The following is a 19805-nucleotide window of genomic DNA, read 5'->3' as shown; positions in this document are numbered from 1 at the left end:
TAGAGCACAATGTGAGGCATGATGGGTAATATAGCTGTCTACGATTGAAGGAGACATTGTTTCCGATGGGTTGTGTGAAATCTCATATTGTGATAGTAGCGAAGAGAAAGGTCACATTTTACACTTTCGGGAGTTGCCATTAATGCTAGAATCGAGAAATTCTTGTATCGGGGATTGTCCCACCTTTATGTCCAGGGGCGGGTTCTCCAGGATGACATTGTTTTCAGCCAGTACCGTTGACTCGTTCTTGACTTCACACAGAACAGTGATGTTGAGGATGTTGTCACTAGTTAAAGCTTTTTTATATTGCTCATATGTCACCTTAACCGGTATACTTTGCTCTGTGAAGTAAAGAAAAATAACGATAATGTTCTGTATCATTTAATCCATTAAATATTCATGTTGTTTATCCATACATTAATTGTGCAGTTACAAATTATTCTCATCTGCCCCTGCATTTTTAACCTCATAAAAAATATATTTCAATTTCGCTCAGTCAGTTGAGACCTCTCAGCAGACGTATGTGTAAAAGCTGTATGTATTAAATTGCCTGCAAAGCCACCTCAGACTTTAATTTGTCTAAAAATGATGGTCTCGGGTTTGGTCGGTTACTTGCACTGTAAGGGATAGGGCTGGACATGAAAGTGGGGAAGGATACGGTATATATATGCACATCTGATACATGAAAGTTTTCATATTTCGGCACTCCACCAATATTGTGCTGTGCTTCCATGCAGTCCAGGGGCCTTATTTATGAAGGACTTGCGCCGCGTCACTTTTAACATGGGAAAAAGTGACGCACCGGCGGCGCAAGTCCTTCATAAATAAGGCCCCAGGTAATTATTCTTCTGTGAAATCAGAATTACATGTATAATTTGCTGTTGTAGCACCAGAGTATTCAAGTGTCAGAATTTACCACATGGTTTTGTCCTGTATGGAAAATGTTAGGAGTGTGGTGTTCTCAGTATATAAAGAAAATTCAAACATTGTGAAAAGAAAGGGTTTGCACAATGATTGCATACCACCACACTTGGAATCAAACCCTTTGGTTTTACTGTTTTCACAAATGTAGGAAATATATTTAATACAATTCTGAAAAGTTACACATCATGTGCTCAGAGTTTATCCCAGTCCTGCTCCCCAACTGCTTTTCTCCCCATTGCAGAGAGAGTTCCCACTCAATGGCTGCGCCGTTTTGAAGTTGGGGCCTCATTTATGAAAAGTGACGCATCGCTGCGTGAAAACAGCGATGCGTCACTTTTCACTGCGCACTCCTTGCGACATTCCTGATGCGTCATATTTAATGTATGACGCATCATGTCGCAAGGAGTTACAGATACGTCAGTATTTCTGACGTATCTGTAAGCGCAAAAGTGACGCATTGCTGGAGTGTGTCACAAAAGTGACGCAACTCCAGCAATGCGTCCTTTCACATGGGGAAAGCCCCATGTGAAAGGGCTTGCGTCAGTCTTACGCCTGGTGTGAGGCAGGTGCAAGATTTTGACGCAACGGCGTCCTAAAAGTGACGCAGTGAAATCTCATAGATTTCACTGCGTCACTATTACGAGGCTTTTTGCGGGGGAACGCCCCCTCTGCATACATTATACCTGACGCAGGTATAATGGGGCGCAGGGGTTTAAAAAGTGACGCATCTACCTAGATGCGTCACTTTTTAAATATGGCGCAACAAGGCGCATTTTTTACACCGCTGTTGCGTCACAAAAAGTGACGCACCGGCGGCGCAAAACTGACGCAAGGCCTTCATAAATAAGGCCCAGACTTTTAGGTCTTAAAATGGTTTTTTAACCAATAATTTCGGAGCCAAATTTACATAATGTTTTACCACTTGCAGTTGTTTTTAAAGATGCCTACGGTTTGATATTTACTCTGGTGGAGTTTGAGAAGATATTTAAAATATGAAAAATATCTTTTTTCCCCAAAAAATTGTAAAAATGCCCCGAGCACAAAAGGGATTCCAGCAGCAATATATTTTATAATGTGAAACTTAGTATAAAAAGGATAACTTCTTGTTTTTGCTTATGGCCTTGGTAATGTATTTACATCTCAAATGCCTCACATTAGGTTAATCGAGTACCCCGACCTTACAAAGTGCTGTAGGTCCTGGTGAACTCAATATTTTCTAGTGCACACATAGCTCAGGATGCTTGTGTCCTTAAGCTCAGACCTGATGACGGTGAAATAAATCAAAATGATCACCTTTTTTCCTGGAGAATTGAGTGTCAAGTATCTGATAGTTCTGGACCACCTCAGGTAACTATGAATTGTGATCACAGGGCTCGAAGAAGGACATTTCAGAGGTGCACAAAGGGCGTGGGCCTCCCTGGATTGTATGAATACAATAGTCCTCAGTTACGCCCTCTCCCATCCAAAGTACCTGTGAGTCTGCTTTCTGCTTGAAAATGGCCCAACATGTCTGACTATACCTGTTAAAGTAGCTATAATTTCGCAATGAAGTACACATTATGAGACAAAATTAAGGGCCAGCTTTTGTCCTGCGGAAAAGTACCTGCTAATCCTGATGCTGGCAAAGTCCAGCAGCCACTCAACAAACGTTTGGACCTTGGCCATACCATGTGGCCAGCTCCCTGCAGCTAATACCAGTGGGCACAAGGCACAGAAAGTGACCCATGGCAAAACCCAGTTCTTAGCACTCATGCCCTTTATATTCTCCTAGTAGAGGACTTGGCCTTACACAGTACCCTCTTTTTTACCATTTCCCTCCTTTCCTTTGTATGGCATGTGTTCCCATACCACTCTCTTCTCGAAGAAGTCTTAAAGGTTTGCTCATTTCATGCTAGGTACCTGCTTTAGGGCCAAGCGTGATCTCTTGCGAAGTTGTCCAGATCTTTCTGCTCAGCCTTCGCGTGTAGTCGGTTGAGTTGACATTGAAGATCACTTTCACATCCTTGCTGGTATCAGTCACATTGGTTAGAGTCACTGAAGCACGAGCATCTAGGCCAACCTGACTGTCTCCAGACTCTCTAATCTCGCAGGAGACCGAAGCCTCTCCGGAGTAAGGAACAGATGAGGCAACATTCGCTGACATGGCGAGGAAGCTATCTGTTGTTGTTGCTTTCTCTCTGGCACGGCCATGCACCTCTCGCTCTTTTGTGGTACCTGGAAGAAGGACAGGTGGAAATCGCACAATTGTAGGTCATACTATAAAGTGCACAAAAGCAAGCAATTTGATGTATTAAATAATATGAATCCTGTGTATTTAATTTATAGAAGGATACTTTGACAGAAATGTACAGAAATTCATTAATTTGCTCAAGTTTACAATAAAAGATGGCCTAATTATCTCATGATCATAACATTAGAATAAACTGAATTATTTTATTCCCAGGCAGGCATATCATTTCACAGAATCAGACATACCTAGCCCCAAGCTCACCCTGGATAGCCACAACCAATACAGTAGCAGACTCAAGGGCAAGAGTGAAATTCTTTTAACTCCTGGAGATATATAGGTGCCGATTTACAAGCCCCTTGCAACATCGTTACGACAATGTTGCGTCACTTCTGTGATGCAGCAGTGTTGTAAACAATGCACCACTATGCAACATATTTACAACGTACTGCATCTAGGGAGATGCATCACGTTGTAAAGCCCTGCGCTACATTATACCTGCATCCGGTATAATGTATGCAGGGTGGGCATTGAGTCGCAAGGAAGCCCCGTCAAAGTGACGCAGTGAAACCTACAATATTTCCCTGAGTGACTTTTACGACCCCACTGCGTCAAAACCTTACGCCTGCTTGAAGCAGGTGTAAGGAGTGATGAGTGATGCAGCACAATAAGTATAGGCTGTCCCTGAGCATTGCTGGAGTTGCGTCATGCTTGCGACACGACTCCAGCAATGCGCTGCCCTTACGACACGCATATGTCTATCCTTGCGCCATGGTGCGCCGCATTGTAAATGCGACCCATCCGTGATGGCGGAAGGGTTTTTGTGCGTGTCGCATCTTAACTGGTGCATCCCTGCTAATATGCAGAGATGTGCCAGTTATTGTAAATCTGCCTCATAGTTTTGATCATTTATGAAACTTAAATTTCATACTGTGTGCAATGCATCTTGAAGTGTAATATAGAGAAGGTATTAATAATGTTAATATTAATCAGCATTCGTACAGCGCTCAATATGCCATGTGTTTGGTGCTGCAATGTCATACAGACATTTTCAATATGTAACTAAGAGTTTTTTTGCTGTTTTTCTAATCATTCGTCTATATTTAGTTATTTATAACACACTTTGAGGCAGAAATCCATGAACTAGAAAATAGAATGCTAATAGTATCTCTCTGTACTATATTTATAATAAGTTTTTAGAGTCATTTATATTCCTATTGAAAGTGCATCGCATGCTAACGTATTGGGAATTGGTTATTTGCACCGCTGTCCACAATATTCAGCTGGTTAAATGGAATGCTGATTCAGGGTTTCTGGAACTGTTCTAAACTGGATCAATTCAATACTCTTCGATTGAACTAAAAAGTATGCCTGATATCATCAAAATCTTCTTATCTAATGATACATTGTGGTTTTACTAAAGACTCTGCTCTATCCCTTCTAGTGTTTAACAGTTTCATGTGTCCAGTATCCCATCTCTTAGCCCTAGAAAAAGCAGCACTTTCAGATGTATAGAGATGACATTCAGCTCTATATAGATCTAGAACATAACTAAGAGTTCTAGTACTGCAGTGCACCGTATTGTTAGCGCTTTTGTGCGTTTAATCAAAATACATATTATTGATAGTTTGCAGAGCAATTAACCTGCACCTGAATTCACATATACATATTGGCATGGAGCTAGTGCAGTTAGACCAAATTTGCTATGACTTGTTAAAGTATGGTACACTGCCTCAATCTAAATAGTCCTCATAAAGGCTTGATGCCATCTTGTCACAATAGATGGCACATCATCAAGTTTATTCTCTCATTATATTTCTGCCTGACACTACTTGCAGCAAGGCGTGTTGTGTTTATTTCTGAAGAACATTGTTTGGGCAGGGCTTGGTAGAGAGAGCCCAATTGGAACATTTTTATAAGGACCTCCTGCTTACATGCAGTATAGTATTCGGTTCTCAAACGTTCACTGTTGCTTATGTAACTAGTTTGCCTGAACACCTATGGATAACATTAGTTCAGAGGGGCTGGGTCAATACTCATCTAGTATTAGTGCTAATGTAATAGGGTTCTGTGACGATTGAAAACGTTGTAAACTGATTTGTTGAGAATGTAGGTCGATACTTGCAAAACACTGCAGATAATGGCTATATATACCTTTGAGTTTTGGGGTGAGCCAGATCTTTTAGGGTTCAACTAGGGATGCTGCTTGATTTCTTACTGATTTTGTTGCATATATTTGACGTACATCTAAATTTACGTTTTGGCAGATGGGGATAACTCCTTCAGGGCAACAGAGTATATGACTCCATTGCCCTGACAGAGTCCCAACCAGCCAAATTCAGAATAACCGCCAAGGTTGCGATAATTTCGAAAGCATTAACATGAACTGCTGTCACATCAGTTCCTGTCAATAGTTTTTTAAGTTTGACTTACACTCTTTGAACATTACGGGGCTCTAGTAAACCTTACATTTTTTTATTTTCAAAACGAAAACCCAGCAGTGTGGTTTTCTTTTTGAAAATACAAACAATGCCCCCTCGCCATGGGAGTCATCTCTCATGATGAGGTGGTGTTTTTATGTTTTTACTGCCCCTTACCACCAGAGTTTTTCTGATGCTGACAGCAGTAAATTACAGCTATATGTCTGCCTATCTAAGTTGGGTGGGTTTACATATAGTGCCAGATGTACGAGTCACAAATTGCGTCAAATTGCGACTTGCAATTTGCGATTGGCTAAATGCAATGTGGAACAGTGTCTCTTACACTGTTTGCGATTCCTAAAATGTTGGGCAGCAGGCAGTAGTCCCTGGGACCACTGCCTGCTCTTAAAAATATATACGCACACACTCACAAAGGGGAAGGGGTCCCCTGGGGGCACCTTCCGATTTGCGAGTGGTTTACCACCAACTTTAAGTAAGTGGTAAACTGCAAGTGTTTTGTAACCGCAATTTTGGTTGCAGAACAACTGTACATAGCATGGTGACTTGCTATTAGGGAGGGACACCCTTCCTAATAGTGAGAGTCGCAAATGCTATTTTGCGAGTCAGTGACTCACAAAATAGCATTTGTACATGCCTGGAACCTTTTTTGCAATCGCAAACGGGCCGATCTCCCGTTTGCGGCGGCAAAAAAGGGATGTACATCTGGCCCATAGCCATTTCTCCAATGGTCTTTACTCCTTCAGGCCATTGGCCATAGTGGAGATGTAGTAGTCTCCACCTAGCCCAAACTAAGGTTTACCCACAACTAAATTTGGCGGGCGAGCTATTATATTGCCAGTAAAGATCCTCTGTTGATATTGCGATTGAGTATGCTTTCACTGTTAGATCCGCCATCCTTAGGGTGGACTTTCCCCCAACTTTTTGCCTCTGATTTTTGCAGATTCTTTTTGTTGGCCTTAGGACTTTGAGCATGTTACCACTGTTAACAAGTGTTAAAGTGCTTGTGCTTCTCTGGGTATGTATGCCTGATTGGCATATTTGTTGTACTGATAAGTCCCTTGTAAGGTGGTATACCATATACCCAGCCAGGGGCTTTACTTCAAATGCTACCAGTGGGCTACAGCACTGAATTTGCCACCCACAAAGTAGCCTTTCAAACCTGTCTCAGGCCACCCATTGCAGTGCCTGCGTGGAGTTTACTGCTACTTCAACTTGGCACTTAAAACTAATTGGGAAGCCTTAAACTCCCCTTTCATCATATATGTGTCACCATTAAGGTAGGCCCTCAGTAAGTAAAAGGTAGGAAATATACCTTTATGTTTTACATGTCCTGGTAGTGACAAACAGCCCATTTCATTTTTCACTGATGTGAGGCCTACCCCTCTCATAGGCCAGCATTGGGAATTACTTAATGCACTTTTAAGCTGCAATTCCTGAACAGAGAGGAATAGCTATTAAATGCTTGATAAGTTTGGAACAGTAAAGATAAATCTTCCTTTCTGGTGAGATTAGATTTAACATTACTATTTTAGAAATGCCACTTTTAAGAAGTGGACATTTCTCTGCATTTACTGCTCTTTATGCCTGACAGCCTGTCTCCAATACACGTCTGGGTTGGGTGACAGCTAAACTGTGTCCATTCCCTCTGGACAGCCACAAACACAGGAAGGTGAGGCTCATCTACATTTTGAGCACTCATCTGCATTCATCTGCATTCTGAATGGTCTTCCTGGGCAGAAGGGGGGACAGGTAGCTCACACTTACATCTGAATAGTCTGTGTCCTTTCCGCACACAAAGCACTGATTTACCCCTCAGGGCTAGACTGGCAGACAGGACTAGGCTGAAAGGAATCTTTGTACACTTCACAGAGGTATTTTGAGGTCACCCTCTACATCAGAGGTACTTATGGGTATGTACTTGATCTCTGACCCCCACAAATCAGACTCTTCTGGATCTTGTACTGAACCTCTGTCAGAAGGACCATTGGGCTGCCTAAAGGACTCAACTGGGCTGCTTTTCTGGAAAGACTAATTTTCTAAATCAGGCTCCTAGTCTATTTCTGATTTTGCCTACAATTCTGCATTGTTCCTATTACTGACAACGGCAATGACTCTATGTATTTAAATTAGACTAATTTCCCGATGTGCACTCTACTGATTTCATTATTGTACGATTGAATTTGTAATAAACATTCATGGTTTTTCTAAATTCCTCTCTAAAACTCACTTTTTCAACTAAATTGTGAAAGAACACAGACCACCAAACCAGTGATGAACCAACCTAGCTCCAACTCAGAAAAAGTCTGAAAGTGGAGCTGTTTGAGAAGTCATTAGCCTAGATATACCCCTGTAAGTGCAAAGGAAAATGCATGTAAAAAGTTCTCCTCTGCATGTCCCTGTCTTCTAACTGCCCATTGTGAAATGGTTAACATATGCTGACATGCTTATTGTTTTACAAAATGTTTGAAAGTAACTACAACATGGCAACTAGGTCCCTACAAAACCAGGAACAAATAAGCAAGATTTATTTTAACATTAAATTGCTATGCATGCCAATTTAACTTATACAGAAGTTCCTCTCTAACATAGGTCTATATTGATAATCTACCACTTGTAAATGTAAACAGATGATATGTTTGCAATGTACTTTACCTTCTTCATATTTATACTGAAAGGTGATATCCTCAAAGGTCTTCCCATCAATTCCTGTTGTGCATGTCAGCTTACCAATAGACTTTGTGTCCGGTGTTAATCTTCTTAGGGTACCTTGTTTGTCCTTTTGAAAATATGCTCTGTCAGCATTCACCTCGGAGTACACAAACTGTGTGTCATAAGGTTCTTCAACTCGTCCTTCCTTCACTGCTGCCTGTGAAGCTGGCCCTAGGCAATACAGACCTAGAAAAGAACGAGAAAGTTATTTGTCCCATTGTCAAACAATTAGGGGTGGCAAGATCCTCAACAGATGAAATTGCTATTCAGGACCCTCAAGTACTTTTAATTTGCCACAGGTTTTGGATATTTTCAGGTTTTTTTCTTATTCCATCCTAAGTAACTGTATTGATGGCCTTAGTCCAAAGGCAGGGACTAATATTTCTTGCACTATCTACTATGTTTAAAAAATAGTTCAAACTTTAGCAGGAAGGGTTTATTCTTTGTGCACAAACTGAGGAGATGAGACTCTTTATGACAGTAAGGAGTCAAATATGAGTCTAACAGAAAGGCTTTTCCTTGGGAGATACCATTCTGCATAAGTCCATGTGATGGGGTGTTTCTGTCTGAGTTTTCAGGCACATATTCCTCCTACTGAAAGCAGAAGGAAACTCTGCATGAACAGAGTGTTGAATCAGGACAAAAACCTGCGGGGATGGTCCTGGTAATTTCGAGACCCACATGTTATTGCACATTGTGTCACTGTCAACTCAGGATTCCATATAATCAGGCAGAGTTATTGTCTAGAACGTGTCATTACAGTCCCTTCATGGAGGGACCTTTTTGGTGTGCATCTTAGTATTGTGCCCTGGGCACAGAAACATCAGCAATATGCATATATTACTATGTTTCATGCTCATTTTAACATTGAATCCCATTCTCTGCTGATTTCCTTATTTAAATATTTATGTTCATAATGACATAGATTACAGTTTAGAATTATGAATACCATAATAGAGATTAGAAATATCACAGAGAAGAAATACAATTTTGGGAAAAGTTCGAATTTATGAGACACGTCGCAACAGAAATTGTAATGCATAGGGGTAGCACTTTTATAGGAAAAATAGAAGGTGTACCATAGAATTGACCTGTGGTGCAACATGTTTGCATGTTTTTGAGCTACAGAAAAATCGTAATGCATAGGCGGTAGCACTTTTACAGGAAAAATAGAAGGTGTACAATTGAATTGACTTGCGCTGCAACATGTTTGCATGTTTTTGAGCTACTGAAGACCTAGGGCAGATTTAATAACCCTTCATGCAATGCAACTGAGCTAGGAAGCATTTTTGTTCTGCTCTGCTTTGCAATGAAGGGAGAGCACAGAAATGCACCATATCCACTAAGATATGGTGCACTTCAGCCTTTTCATAGTGCTGGCACACTTCAGGCAGCCTAGCACAAATGCAGGCACCCTTGTGCCATGTTACAAGGATTCCTGCGTTACCGCAAGGGTGCCTGTATTAACCTCTTTGATGCTTTGGACGGCCCCAGGTGGGCACGTGCGTCAGATGGACGGGGGGCATCCATTTTACGCACGTGTCATATTTCGCCGCACCACTGTGGAATTTGCGCTGTGGCAAAGCGGCTAAGGGTAAAATTGTTTCTTTTCAGGAAGGGATATATACCTGCACAAAAACATTTCTTAGAGGCATATTCCTCTTTTTATGCGGGCTGCACAATACAACGCACATATAAAGAGGAATTAACAAGAAAAAATCAAGATTTTTTTTCTCTCTGAGCCTCTCCCGGATAGAGGCATAATTTTGGGGCAAACTCATGTTTATTGACTGTAGTAAATCTGCTTTTGCATCAAAATCCATGGATTTTCACCTTGAAAAGATCAACGACCGCAACACCGCCACCCTCTTGGACAACCTCGCCAACCTCGGACTTAAACAACTAGTCACTTCCCCACCCACATCGCAGGTCACACACTCGACCCCATCTTCACATCCAGCAATCATGTCTCCTTCAGCCACACTACGGACCTCCTTTGGACTGACCACAGCTGCGTTCACTTCACCTACAACAAACCAAAACCCAGCATCCACCTCCAACCTACCCTGCAAAGAAACTGGAACAAAATCACCACGGACCAAATCTCCGCATCGCTCCTTCGAAACACCCCAGCCCTCTCTTCTAACGCTAACGAAGCCGCCGCCAACCTCACCCTATGGTTATCCAACACCGCCGACACCTTAGCACCACTGAAAAAACGTCAAAGCAAACCTGGCAGCAAAAAGGCCTCATGGTTCAACGATGATCTCAAGAAGTCCAAGAAAGTCTGCCGCTCCCTTGAAAAGGCCTGGAAAAAAGACCCAACCACTAGCACCAAGGACGCCTTCAAAAACGCCACCCGCACTCACCACCAACTAATCCGAAAAGCCAAGAAAACAGCATTCAAGGATCGACTTGACAACAACGCCCACAACAGCAAGGAACTTTTCAACATCGTCAAGGAATTTTCCAATCCCTCGGCCAACTCCAACGACATCACCCCCTCTCAAACCCTCTGCGACTCCCTAGCCTCATTTTTCCACAACAAGATTGCAGACATCCACAACAGCTTTGACAACCAACCCGGAAACCAACCCACCCTACCATTTGCTGATCATCTTCCCCCCGTGAACACCCTTAACGACTGGAACCCAATCTCCACTGAGGACACCATCCGCCTGATGAACTCCATCCACTCAGGATCCCCCACAGACCCATGCCCTCACCACATCTTCAACAAAGCAGACTCCGTCATAGCACCGCACCTCCGAGACGTCATCAACTGCTCCTTCAACTCCGCCACCTTCCCGGAAGACTGGAAACACGCTGAACTCACCGCCCTCCTGAAAAAACCCACAGCGGACCCCACCGAACTCAAAAATTACCGCCCCATCTCGCTTCTTCCATTCCCGGCCAAAGTCATCGAGAAAGCTGTCAACAACCAGCTCGCCGCCTTCCTCGAAGCCAACAAATCCCTCGACCCTTCACAATCTGGTTTCCAAGCAAAACACAGCACTGAGACCGCCCTCATCGCAGCAACAGACGACATTCGAACTCTACTGGACAATGGAGACACAGTCGCCCTCATCCTCCTTGACCTCTCTGCAGCATTCGACACAGTCTGCCACAGCACCCTTTTACAACGCCTCAATAACATCGGAATCCAAGGAAAAGCACTTGAATGGATCACCTCGTTCCTCACCGGAAGAACCCAGAGAGTCCGCCTTCCACCATTCAAGTCCGAGTTCTCTGAAGTCATCTGCGGCGTACCACAAGGATCCTCACTCAGTCCCACCCTCTTCAACGTATACATGAGCCCCCTCGCGGCCATCGCACGCCAACACAACCTCAACATCATCTCTTACGCGGATGACACTCAACTGATCCTTTCTCTCACCAACGACCCCAGCACCGCCAAAACTAACCTACACGAAGGAATGAAAGAAGTTGCCAAATGGATGAAACAAAGCCGTCTGAAACTGAACTCAGACAAAACAGAAGTCCTCATCTTAGGTACATCCCCCTCTGCATGGGACGACTCCTGGTGGCCGGAAGCCCTCGGAAAAGCACCCATCCCGACAGACCACGCACGAAACCTAGGCGTCATCCTGGATTCTTCACTCTCAATGAACAGACAAGTCAGCGCCGTATCCTCTTCCTGCTTCAACATTCTTCGCATGCTCAGAAAAACATTTCGCTGGATCCCCTCCGAAACAAGGAAAACAGTCACCCACGCTCTAGTCACGAGCCGACTGGACTACGGAAACACCCTCTACGCAGGTACTACCGCAAAACTCCAGAAGAAACTCCAACGAATCCAAAACGCCTCAGCCAGGCTCATATTAGACATCCCACGCAACAAACACATCTCTGGTCACCTTAAAGACCTCCACTGGCTACCCGTCAATAAGAGGATCACTTTCCGACTGCTTACCCACGCACACAAATCACTCTACGACATCGGACCAGAATGCCTCAACTCACGACTGTCCTTCTACACCCCCTCCCGCCAACTACGTTCTTCCAGCCAATCCCTCGCCACTGTACCTCGCATCAACAAGACCACCATGGGAGGCAGATCCTTTTCATACCTGGCTGCTAAAACATGGAACTCACTCCCCGCTTACCTTCGCCTTACCCAGAACCACCTAGCATTCAGAAAGCAACTTAAAACGTGGATATTTGACAAGTAATCCTCCTCCCCTTCCTAAGCGCCTTGAAACCCTCTGGGTATGTAGTGCGCTATATAAATTCTATGACTTGACTTGACTTGACATAGATGCATGGAAACGCCCATGTTCCATCCATGAAATGCTTCCATAAAGCAAAATAATGTAGTGCAAGTATATGCCCTGCTTTGCATTTCTTTTTCTCTAGGGATCATAAATATGGCTTTGTGTGGCTTTGTAAATCCCGCAATACATTTCACATAGGGTCTCACTCTAAAAAGTGGTGCAATACTGATGCAAATATTAGTAAATCTGGGCCTTGATGCCTATGGTCTACCCAAGGCCAGAATGTGAAGAGAAACTAGCCCTGGTAATTCCTCTTCTCAGGCCTCCGGGGGGGGGGTTTAGGGGGTGACTGAGAAGCTCTAGCGGAAAGCACAGCTGTTTATTTTGTTACAGGGGGCCGATATTCCAGCACTGTTTCAAAACTGATCCAAGTGGCAAAGCCAGCCCCCTCAGCTTCAAATCTGGCCCCACCCCGCGACCCACTGGGGAAAAGCCTGCTGCCTGCTACCTCCAGTCAGGTCGTGGGTCTACCCCAAAGTTTCCATAAGCTGTAGGAGTTTATTTGAATTCTCTGATGTATCCCATTAAGAGATCTCACATTTAAGCGAAGTTCTTGCCAGCTTTACATCCCAGCTGTACTTTGCATTTAAAAATGATGCAGCTTAATTGGCTCACATTCCCTCTTGGTTTAATCTGTACAAAACTGTACCATACTGCGATTTTACCACAGTATAATTTGGACTAACAAGAGGGGCTAATTTCAATTTGTGTGAGACTCGCAAGTATGTTTTCAGTTTCCCAAACTTTACATCAGTTTTCTTTCTATGGCAAGCTTGAACCTCAAAGTTATAGGCTGATTTTGTTTGATACTATCCATCTTAAAACTGTGTTTACATCTGATAGAGAGCTGATAGATATTTTGAATTCGTACTGATCCCTGTGGAGAAGCTAATGTTTTCCGAAAACTTTGGGGTCTGCTGCAAAAATGACTCGTGCTAACATGCATAGTCCCATATTGGTGGCCCGCTTAGAAGAAGGTGGTAATGTGAGAGAAATCTGTTGATTAAGTAATTTAAAACACAACAAATATTCTGGAGAAATGGTTGCAAATTGTCTAATCACTGCCTATCTCTCAGGGCAGCATTCCAACCTATTGATTTCACCTACTGTGCCACTCTAGACAGAGGTTCCTCCAAATGCACATCCTGATCCTCCTGGGAACAACTTCATGACAATGCCCCCTTTAGAAGGAAACACAAGCAACCCCTGACTCGTTTTGGCCTTTTTAGACCTCTTCAGTGAGTTATAGTTTGGATTTTATGGAACGAGAAGAGACTCATGTCTGGGCATACCTTTGGCCTTTGAAGATGGTATATAAAACACCCAAAAGGCGATGGGAGGAATGCTAAAGACAAAGGCCTGCCTTATGCCAATCGGTACAGGCTCTGTTCCTCATATGAACTGTCAATCCTGAACTAGTAGACACGGTCTTCTCCAAAACAGACCACAAGCAACCCTAGAAAAATTGTGGGCTTCTGTCTAGAGAACTATAGTAGGAGAAAAACAATGAGCTGCAATGCTACCTAAGTAATTAACAGTGGTGCCTTTGTGTGTTGTATGGAAGGCATGGAAAAAAATGGGAGTATTAGTTGGGGGTGAGAACCTAACTAATAATCACAGCCCACATCATCATGAACCAGAAAAGTCCCTAAATAAACCTGTGCTTAACCCTCTGGTAGCTTGGCAGAAAGCAGTTGGCCTTACTTAGAGGGAATGTGTCAAGCAGTAATGCAGGACTCAAACAGTAATAAAGTAAAAACACTACATGTAAAAACTTCAACATTTAGAAAAATAGAGTACATTTTAATAAATAAAATGGCACCAAAACTACAAACATCCAACAAGTAGAACCAGAGATATGAATTTTTGAAAGTTTGAATTAAAAATAGCATCAAAACACACAAAGCGCCAACCGTGATTGTCTGGTTACATTCGACTCGGTCAAAGTCAAAAGTTAAGGTCAACCACAAAGAATTGCTAATCAGATATAAGGGCTTGATTTGTACTTATAGAAAGCTTGCCTTCAGACTTAGAAACCTTTATGGCGAAAAGTGTCCATTAATGATCTGTCAGCAGGGCAAGCATGGATGTTGCGTGGAAATACCCACAGAGACACCAATGGAACGTCATTTTCACACAAAGCCCTGCGTGTAAAGGGGCCATATTTACAAGGACAGGGAAAGCCATGCAGGGTGGCTTTTCCTGTCCTTGTAAATATGGAACAGTAAAATGGGCCACTGATGCGTAACAAAAGGAGATGCCTCTGTGGCAAAAGGAGATTGCAAATACGCCCCCTTGTCTCTCTCGGCTCTTGAGGGAGTCGTTTAGCAAAGACTGTATAAGTCATACGACTTGCAACTTTAGAGCTGGAGGATTACACTTTAACAACAGCCAAGGTTCCAGGACCTGAGTGAACCACTTGGGGATTAGGACTCACTCCAACAGAGGCCACCAGCAGGGTCCAGGGGAGGTACAGTTGGTATGGGTCAGCTGGACAGTTGCAAGAAAAGGGAATGGAGGCTTGTTGTGTCCTTCTAGCTCAAACAGGAGGTCAGTCAACTGACACTTGGAGTCACTTTTGGGATGATGGGTTCAGGCAAGAAGGTCCAGTCTTCCTTCAGGTTTTTCAGACAGCAGGATAGTCCTTCTTCTAAATCTTCACAGGTCTAGGAATTAGATTTTTTAATTAGCGTTATGTATGTTACTATATATTTTAAATGTACGTGTATTTTTTTATAAGTATTGTTTATGTTTTTTAATATATATGTATTACATTTTTAGTAGATATTAATCTTATTTTAATTACATTTTATGTTTTTTAGTTCTGTAGCAGGCTGTGGAGTTATAGGAGAATAGGGTGGTAACTAATTTAATTATGATATATTAATGAATATATTCATTTATTAATAGTTGTTTTAATTGATATTTTATTAGGTTGTGTTTTTAGTTTTTGGGGTAAATGTTAGGTGCCGGTTGTGGGGTTTACAGGTCAAGGGTGGGATTTAATTTATTTTTTATTAATTAATAATTAGTTGTTAATTAATATGAATACATTAATTGACAATTAATTATGGTAATTGTGTAAAACATTTCAGGTGCGGGTTGTGGAGTTTATGGGGTAAAGGTCGGGAAGTAATTTATTTTTAATTAATTAATAATTAGTTGTTAATTAATATGAATAAATTAATTGACAATTAATTATGGTAATTGTGTAATTAATTTTAGGTGCAGGTTGTGGAGTGTAATGGGGTAAAGAGTGGGAGCAATTTATTTTGAATTGAATAATGATTAATTGATAATTAATATTACATATTTAATTAATAGGTAATTAGAGTAATTGTTTAATTATTTTTTTGGGGTGCAGGTTTAGGGTTTATAGGGGTGAAGGGTGGGGAGTAAATTAATTTTACTTACTTTATAATTAGTTGTTAAATGGTCTTAGTTATTTAATTGAAAACGTTGTGTAATTGTGTAATTACTTTTTTTACAGTTTAATTTTAGGTGTGGGTTGTGGGGAGTATAGGTGAAAAAACATAATTAAAGTTTATGTGTTTTAATTTGTTTTTAATTCATAATATTTGTTTAATTGATCATTAATTAGGTTAATTATGCAAAAGAAAAATCATTGTGAGTTGTATGGTGTTACAGGGTAGGAAATAAATAGACCAAATGTATGTAATAATTAATGTTTTTGTTAATAAACAATTTCTAAATAATGAGGTGCCTGCCACAGGGTGCAAGGTTTTCTCCAACCACCCCTTTTCTGAATAGGAGCCTGTGTTCTCGTTCGGAACACAGGCTCCAATTGAAGTCAATGGGAGTCCGACGAAACGGTGTTCGGACACATCTAATCGGTTGGTTGGACTCCCGAACCCTGGTCGTTCGGAAATAATTCCCAAACCAATTTGGATGAACTGCTTACCAGACAACATCGTAATCCGGCCCTTAGTGTCTGAAATGGAGTTGAAAATCTCCAGCGGGATGAGTCAGATAGCTGTAGTAGAAGACAGTTTTATGAGGCTGGCTGCCTCTTTGGACAAGGACCACTGAAATGGATTAGCTGCTGTGGAGGAGAAGCTGTGATGTCAATTTGACTGGCGATGCATCTCGGGAAGATGGGGAGCAGGTTGCTCCTGGTCTCCTCCTGCTTCTTAGAGCAGTTTTAGCCAAATATTTTCCAAGTCTTCACTTTTGGATTTTGACTATCGGTCACCTTCAGCACCACTTCCACGGGTCCAGGATAGATGGAGTGCCACTTGGAGGATCAGGACTCACTCAGGCAGGGTTCTGGTATGTGGTAAAGGTGAAGGGAGCCTTTTGTTTCCCTGAGGCTCAGATCAGGAGGCCAGCAAACCTGCCCTTTGTGGTAACTCTGGAGGGATTGGGTTCAAGTTACAAGTCTAGTCCTTCTTTCCTCAGCAAGATGGCAGCAGGGCAGAAAGCCAGCATTTCTGCAAGGCAGCATCAGTTCAACAATCCAGCAGCGTAGCAGTCCTTTCAGCAGCCAGCAGTCCTTATTCCTGGCAGAGTCCACAGGCCGAGAAGAGTACTGACGATTTGGTGTCTGAGATCCCCTTTTTCTTCACTAGTGCCCTCCTTCTGGAAGGTGTGAGGATTTTCTAGATAGTGGTTTTGAAGTGCATGGAAAACTCTTGATTCCCCTACCCCGGCTCCAGGTTGGCTGCAGTGACAATGTGGAGATAATATGTTTGTGTGAGGACAGAGCACTCCCTATCCAGTTGTACTTGGGCTGTGCTCAGCCCTGCCCACTCATCCAGCCAGTAGATGGCCCATTAAAGCACACCTAATCCCTCTATTGTGTGACTGTCTGGGAGAAATTTACAGAGTCTGTCAGTTACACCCAGTCATGCGGCCCAAGACAGGCTACAGGGGCAAAAAGGCATGAAAATGTCAACTTTCAAAAAGTGTCATTTTCACAAAAACGAACTTTACCAATAAATATGGTTTTTCCTAACAATTCCAAAGACACAAAACATAATGCAGCTACCTGCTCTCCATTGGAAATGACAGCTTTTTAAATGCAATTATGAATCTGCAATTTTATCTTATGGCAAGGGGAGGTCTCACAACATTAAAAAACAAATGTCGGAGTTTTCACTGCTAGGATATGTAAAAGTTAAAGGTATATGCCCAAACTTGTAATTAAACAGCTCCCTGCCCTATGGGCTACCTATGGCCTGCCTGAGAGGTGACATATATAATAAAAATGGGTTTAAGGCTCGGTAACCAGGTTTTAATGCCAATTTGATAACAAAGTTTAAAACTGCATTCAGGCTACAGTGGCAGGCTTGGGACATGTTTTAATGTTCTACTTAAGTGGGTGGCACAGTGGGTGCTGCAGTCACACTGGCAGCATTTAATTTATAGGCCCTGGATATGTGGCATATACCTCTATCGGGGACTTGTAATTGTAATTGTAATTGTAACAATATTTATAGAGCGCGGTTGCTGCCCGCAGGCGTCCAAGCGCTGGATGAGGGGAGGTGACTGAAGGAGCTAGGGTACATAGGATTGAACAAACAGCAGTGTCTTTAGGTTTTTTCGGAATGCAAGAAGGTCAGGGTTGGAGCGGAGTGTAATGGGGAGAGCATTCCATAGTCTTGCGGTGTTCAAGGAAAACAGCCTGCCTCCAGACCTAGCTCGTTTCACTCTAGGCACAACGGCGAGGAAAGCCTCCGAAGACCGAAGGTTCCTTTTAGGGTGGTAGGGGGTAACCAGGCCAGTGTTTATGGCAGGTCCCGTTTTCCAAAAGGTGCGATGTGCCAAGCATAGCGCTTTAAAGGACACTCTCTGCTTCACTGGCAGCCAGTGGAGACTCTTCAGAGCAGGTCTGGCCGACTGGGTCCGTGGAATTTTCAGCAAAGTGCGTGCTGCACAGTTCTGAACAATTTGCAGTTTCCTGAGGGTCATCTCCGGAGCCCCCAAGTATAAGGCATTGTTTGAGTCCAGGCGAGATTGAATCAGACCCTGGACTGCCACCTTTTTGGCCTCTAGGGGAAGTAACGGGAGCACCTTCCTCAGAATTCTGAGTAGGCCAAAGCAGGTGGCGGACAACTTTTTGGCCTGGGTGGAAAAGGAAAGTTTGTTATCTAGCCATACTCCCAGGCTTTTAACACTTTCTTTGTGAGCGGGCGGGGGACCCAGGGCGCTGGGCCACAGGGAGGTGAAAGACACAGGAGAGGTTGGGCCCAGGAGCATGAGCTCCGTCTTGTCTCCATTTAGCTTAAGGGAGGAGTTGGTCATCCATCCCTTCACGTCCACTAGGCAGTTTAACAGGTCTGCTGGGGAGTGAGTACTGTTCTCCGTTGCCAGCGAGACCACAAGCTGGGTGTCGTCGGCATATGACACGATTTTAATGCCATATGGTTCGACAACACCCGCCAGCGGCCTCATGTACACGTTGAACAATACAGGGCTCAAAGAAGAGCCCTGTGGCACTCCGCAGCTCAAGGGTTTCCTGGAGGATACATGTCTTACCATCAAAGATCTGAAACGACCTCCCAGACAGAAAGGACTCGAACCACCTTAAAGCGTCACCTGAAACTCCGATGTTATAGAGACGGTCTAGCAAGGTGGTATAGCTGACCGTATCGAAGGCGGCACTTAGGTCAAGGAGGATCACTGCCACTGATCCTCCCTGGTCCAGTATCCTTCTAGTTTCTTCGGTGACTGCTAATAAGGCGGTTTCCGTACCGTGCTTCGGTCTGAAGCCTGTCTGGGAAGTATGTAGTAGAGAGTGGTCCTCCAGGAACTGGACCAGCTGCGCATTTATGTGTTTCTCCAGCACCTTGCTCACCCAAGGGAGAAGTGAAATGGGGCGATAACTGGAGTGGTCATCTGGGTCTAGGCTGAGTTTTTTCAACAGTGCCCGCACCATGGCCTGTTTCCAAGCCATGGGGACTAAACAAGCAGATATGGAGGTGTTAAGGAGGTCTAGAATTGCGGGCAGGGTGGTTTTGCTGGCTTGCATCAGGATCTCTGGGGGGGCAGGATCACAGGGGGAGCCCGACTTGACTTGTTGAGCCACCTTGCTTAAGGTGTCCAGGTCCAGGAGATGGAAATGCTCAAGGGAGGGCTGGTCTGGGTGAAGTGGTAGTCTAGGGGGGAGTGAGTTGCTCAGGTCCAGGGATGTGGCTGAAATAGGAAATGTAGAGTAGATTTTTTGAACCTTTTCGTAGAAGAAGTCCG

At 43.3% G+C, this 19805-nt stretch overlaps 1 protein-coding gene across 1 annotated transcript in view; it reads right to left on the bottom strand.

Moving 5' to 3' along the window:
* The window catches only part of LOC147705957 (protein-glutamine gamma-glutamyltransferase E-like), a 160493-nt gene that overhangs the window by 19971 nt on the left and 120717 nt on the right, over window positions 1-19805 (bottom strand). Inside the window, exons 8-10 of the mRNA XM_086932421.1 lie at window positions 8245-8487; window positions 2824-3138; window positions 184-341 (exon numbers count right to left, since the gene is read on the bottom strand). Coding sequence (XP_086788547.1) covers window positions 184-341; window positions 2824-3138; window positions 8245-8487 — 716 coding nt within the window. The remainder of the gene's footprint in view (window positions 1-183; window positions 342-2823; window positions 3139-8244; window positions 8488-19805) is intronic.

The sequence above is a fragment of the Lissotriton vulgaris genome, chromosome 7, assembly GCF_964263255.1.
Source record: "Lissotriton vulgaris chromosome 7, aLisVul1.2, whole genome shotgun sequence".
In the NCBI taxonomy this organism is placed as follows: domain Eukaryota; kingdom Metazoa; phylum Chordata; class Amphibia; order Caudata; family Salamandridae; genus Lissotriton; species Lissotriton vulgaris.
This window is presented reverse-complemented; position numbering and strand designations above follow the sequence as displayed.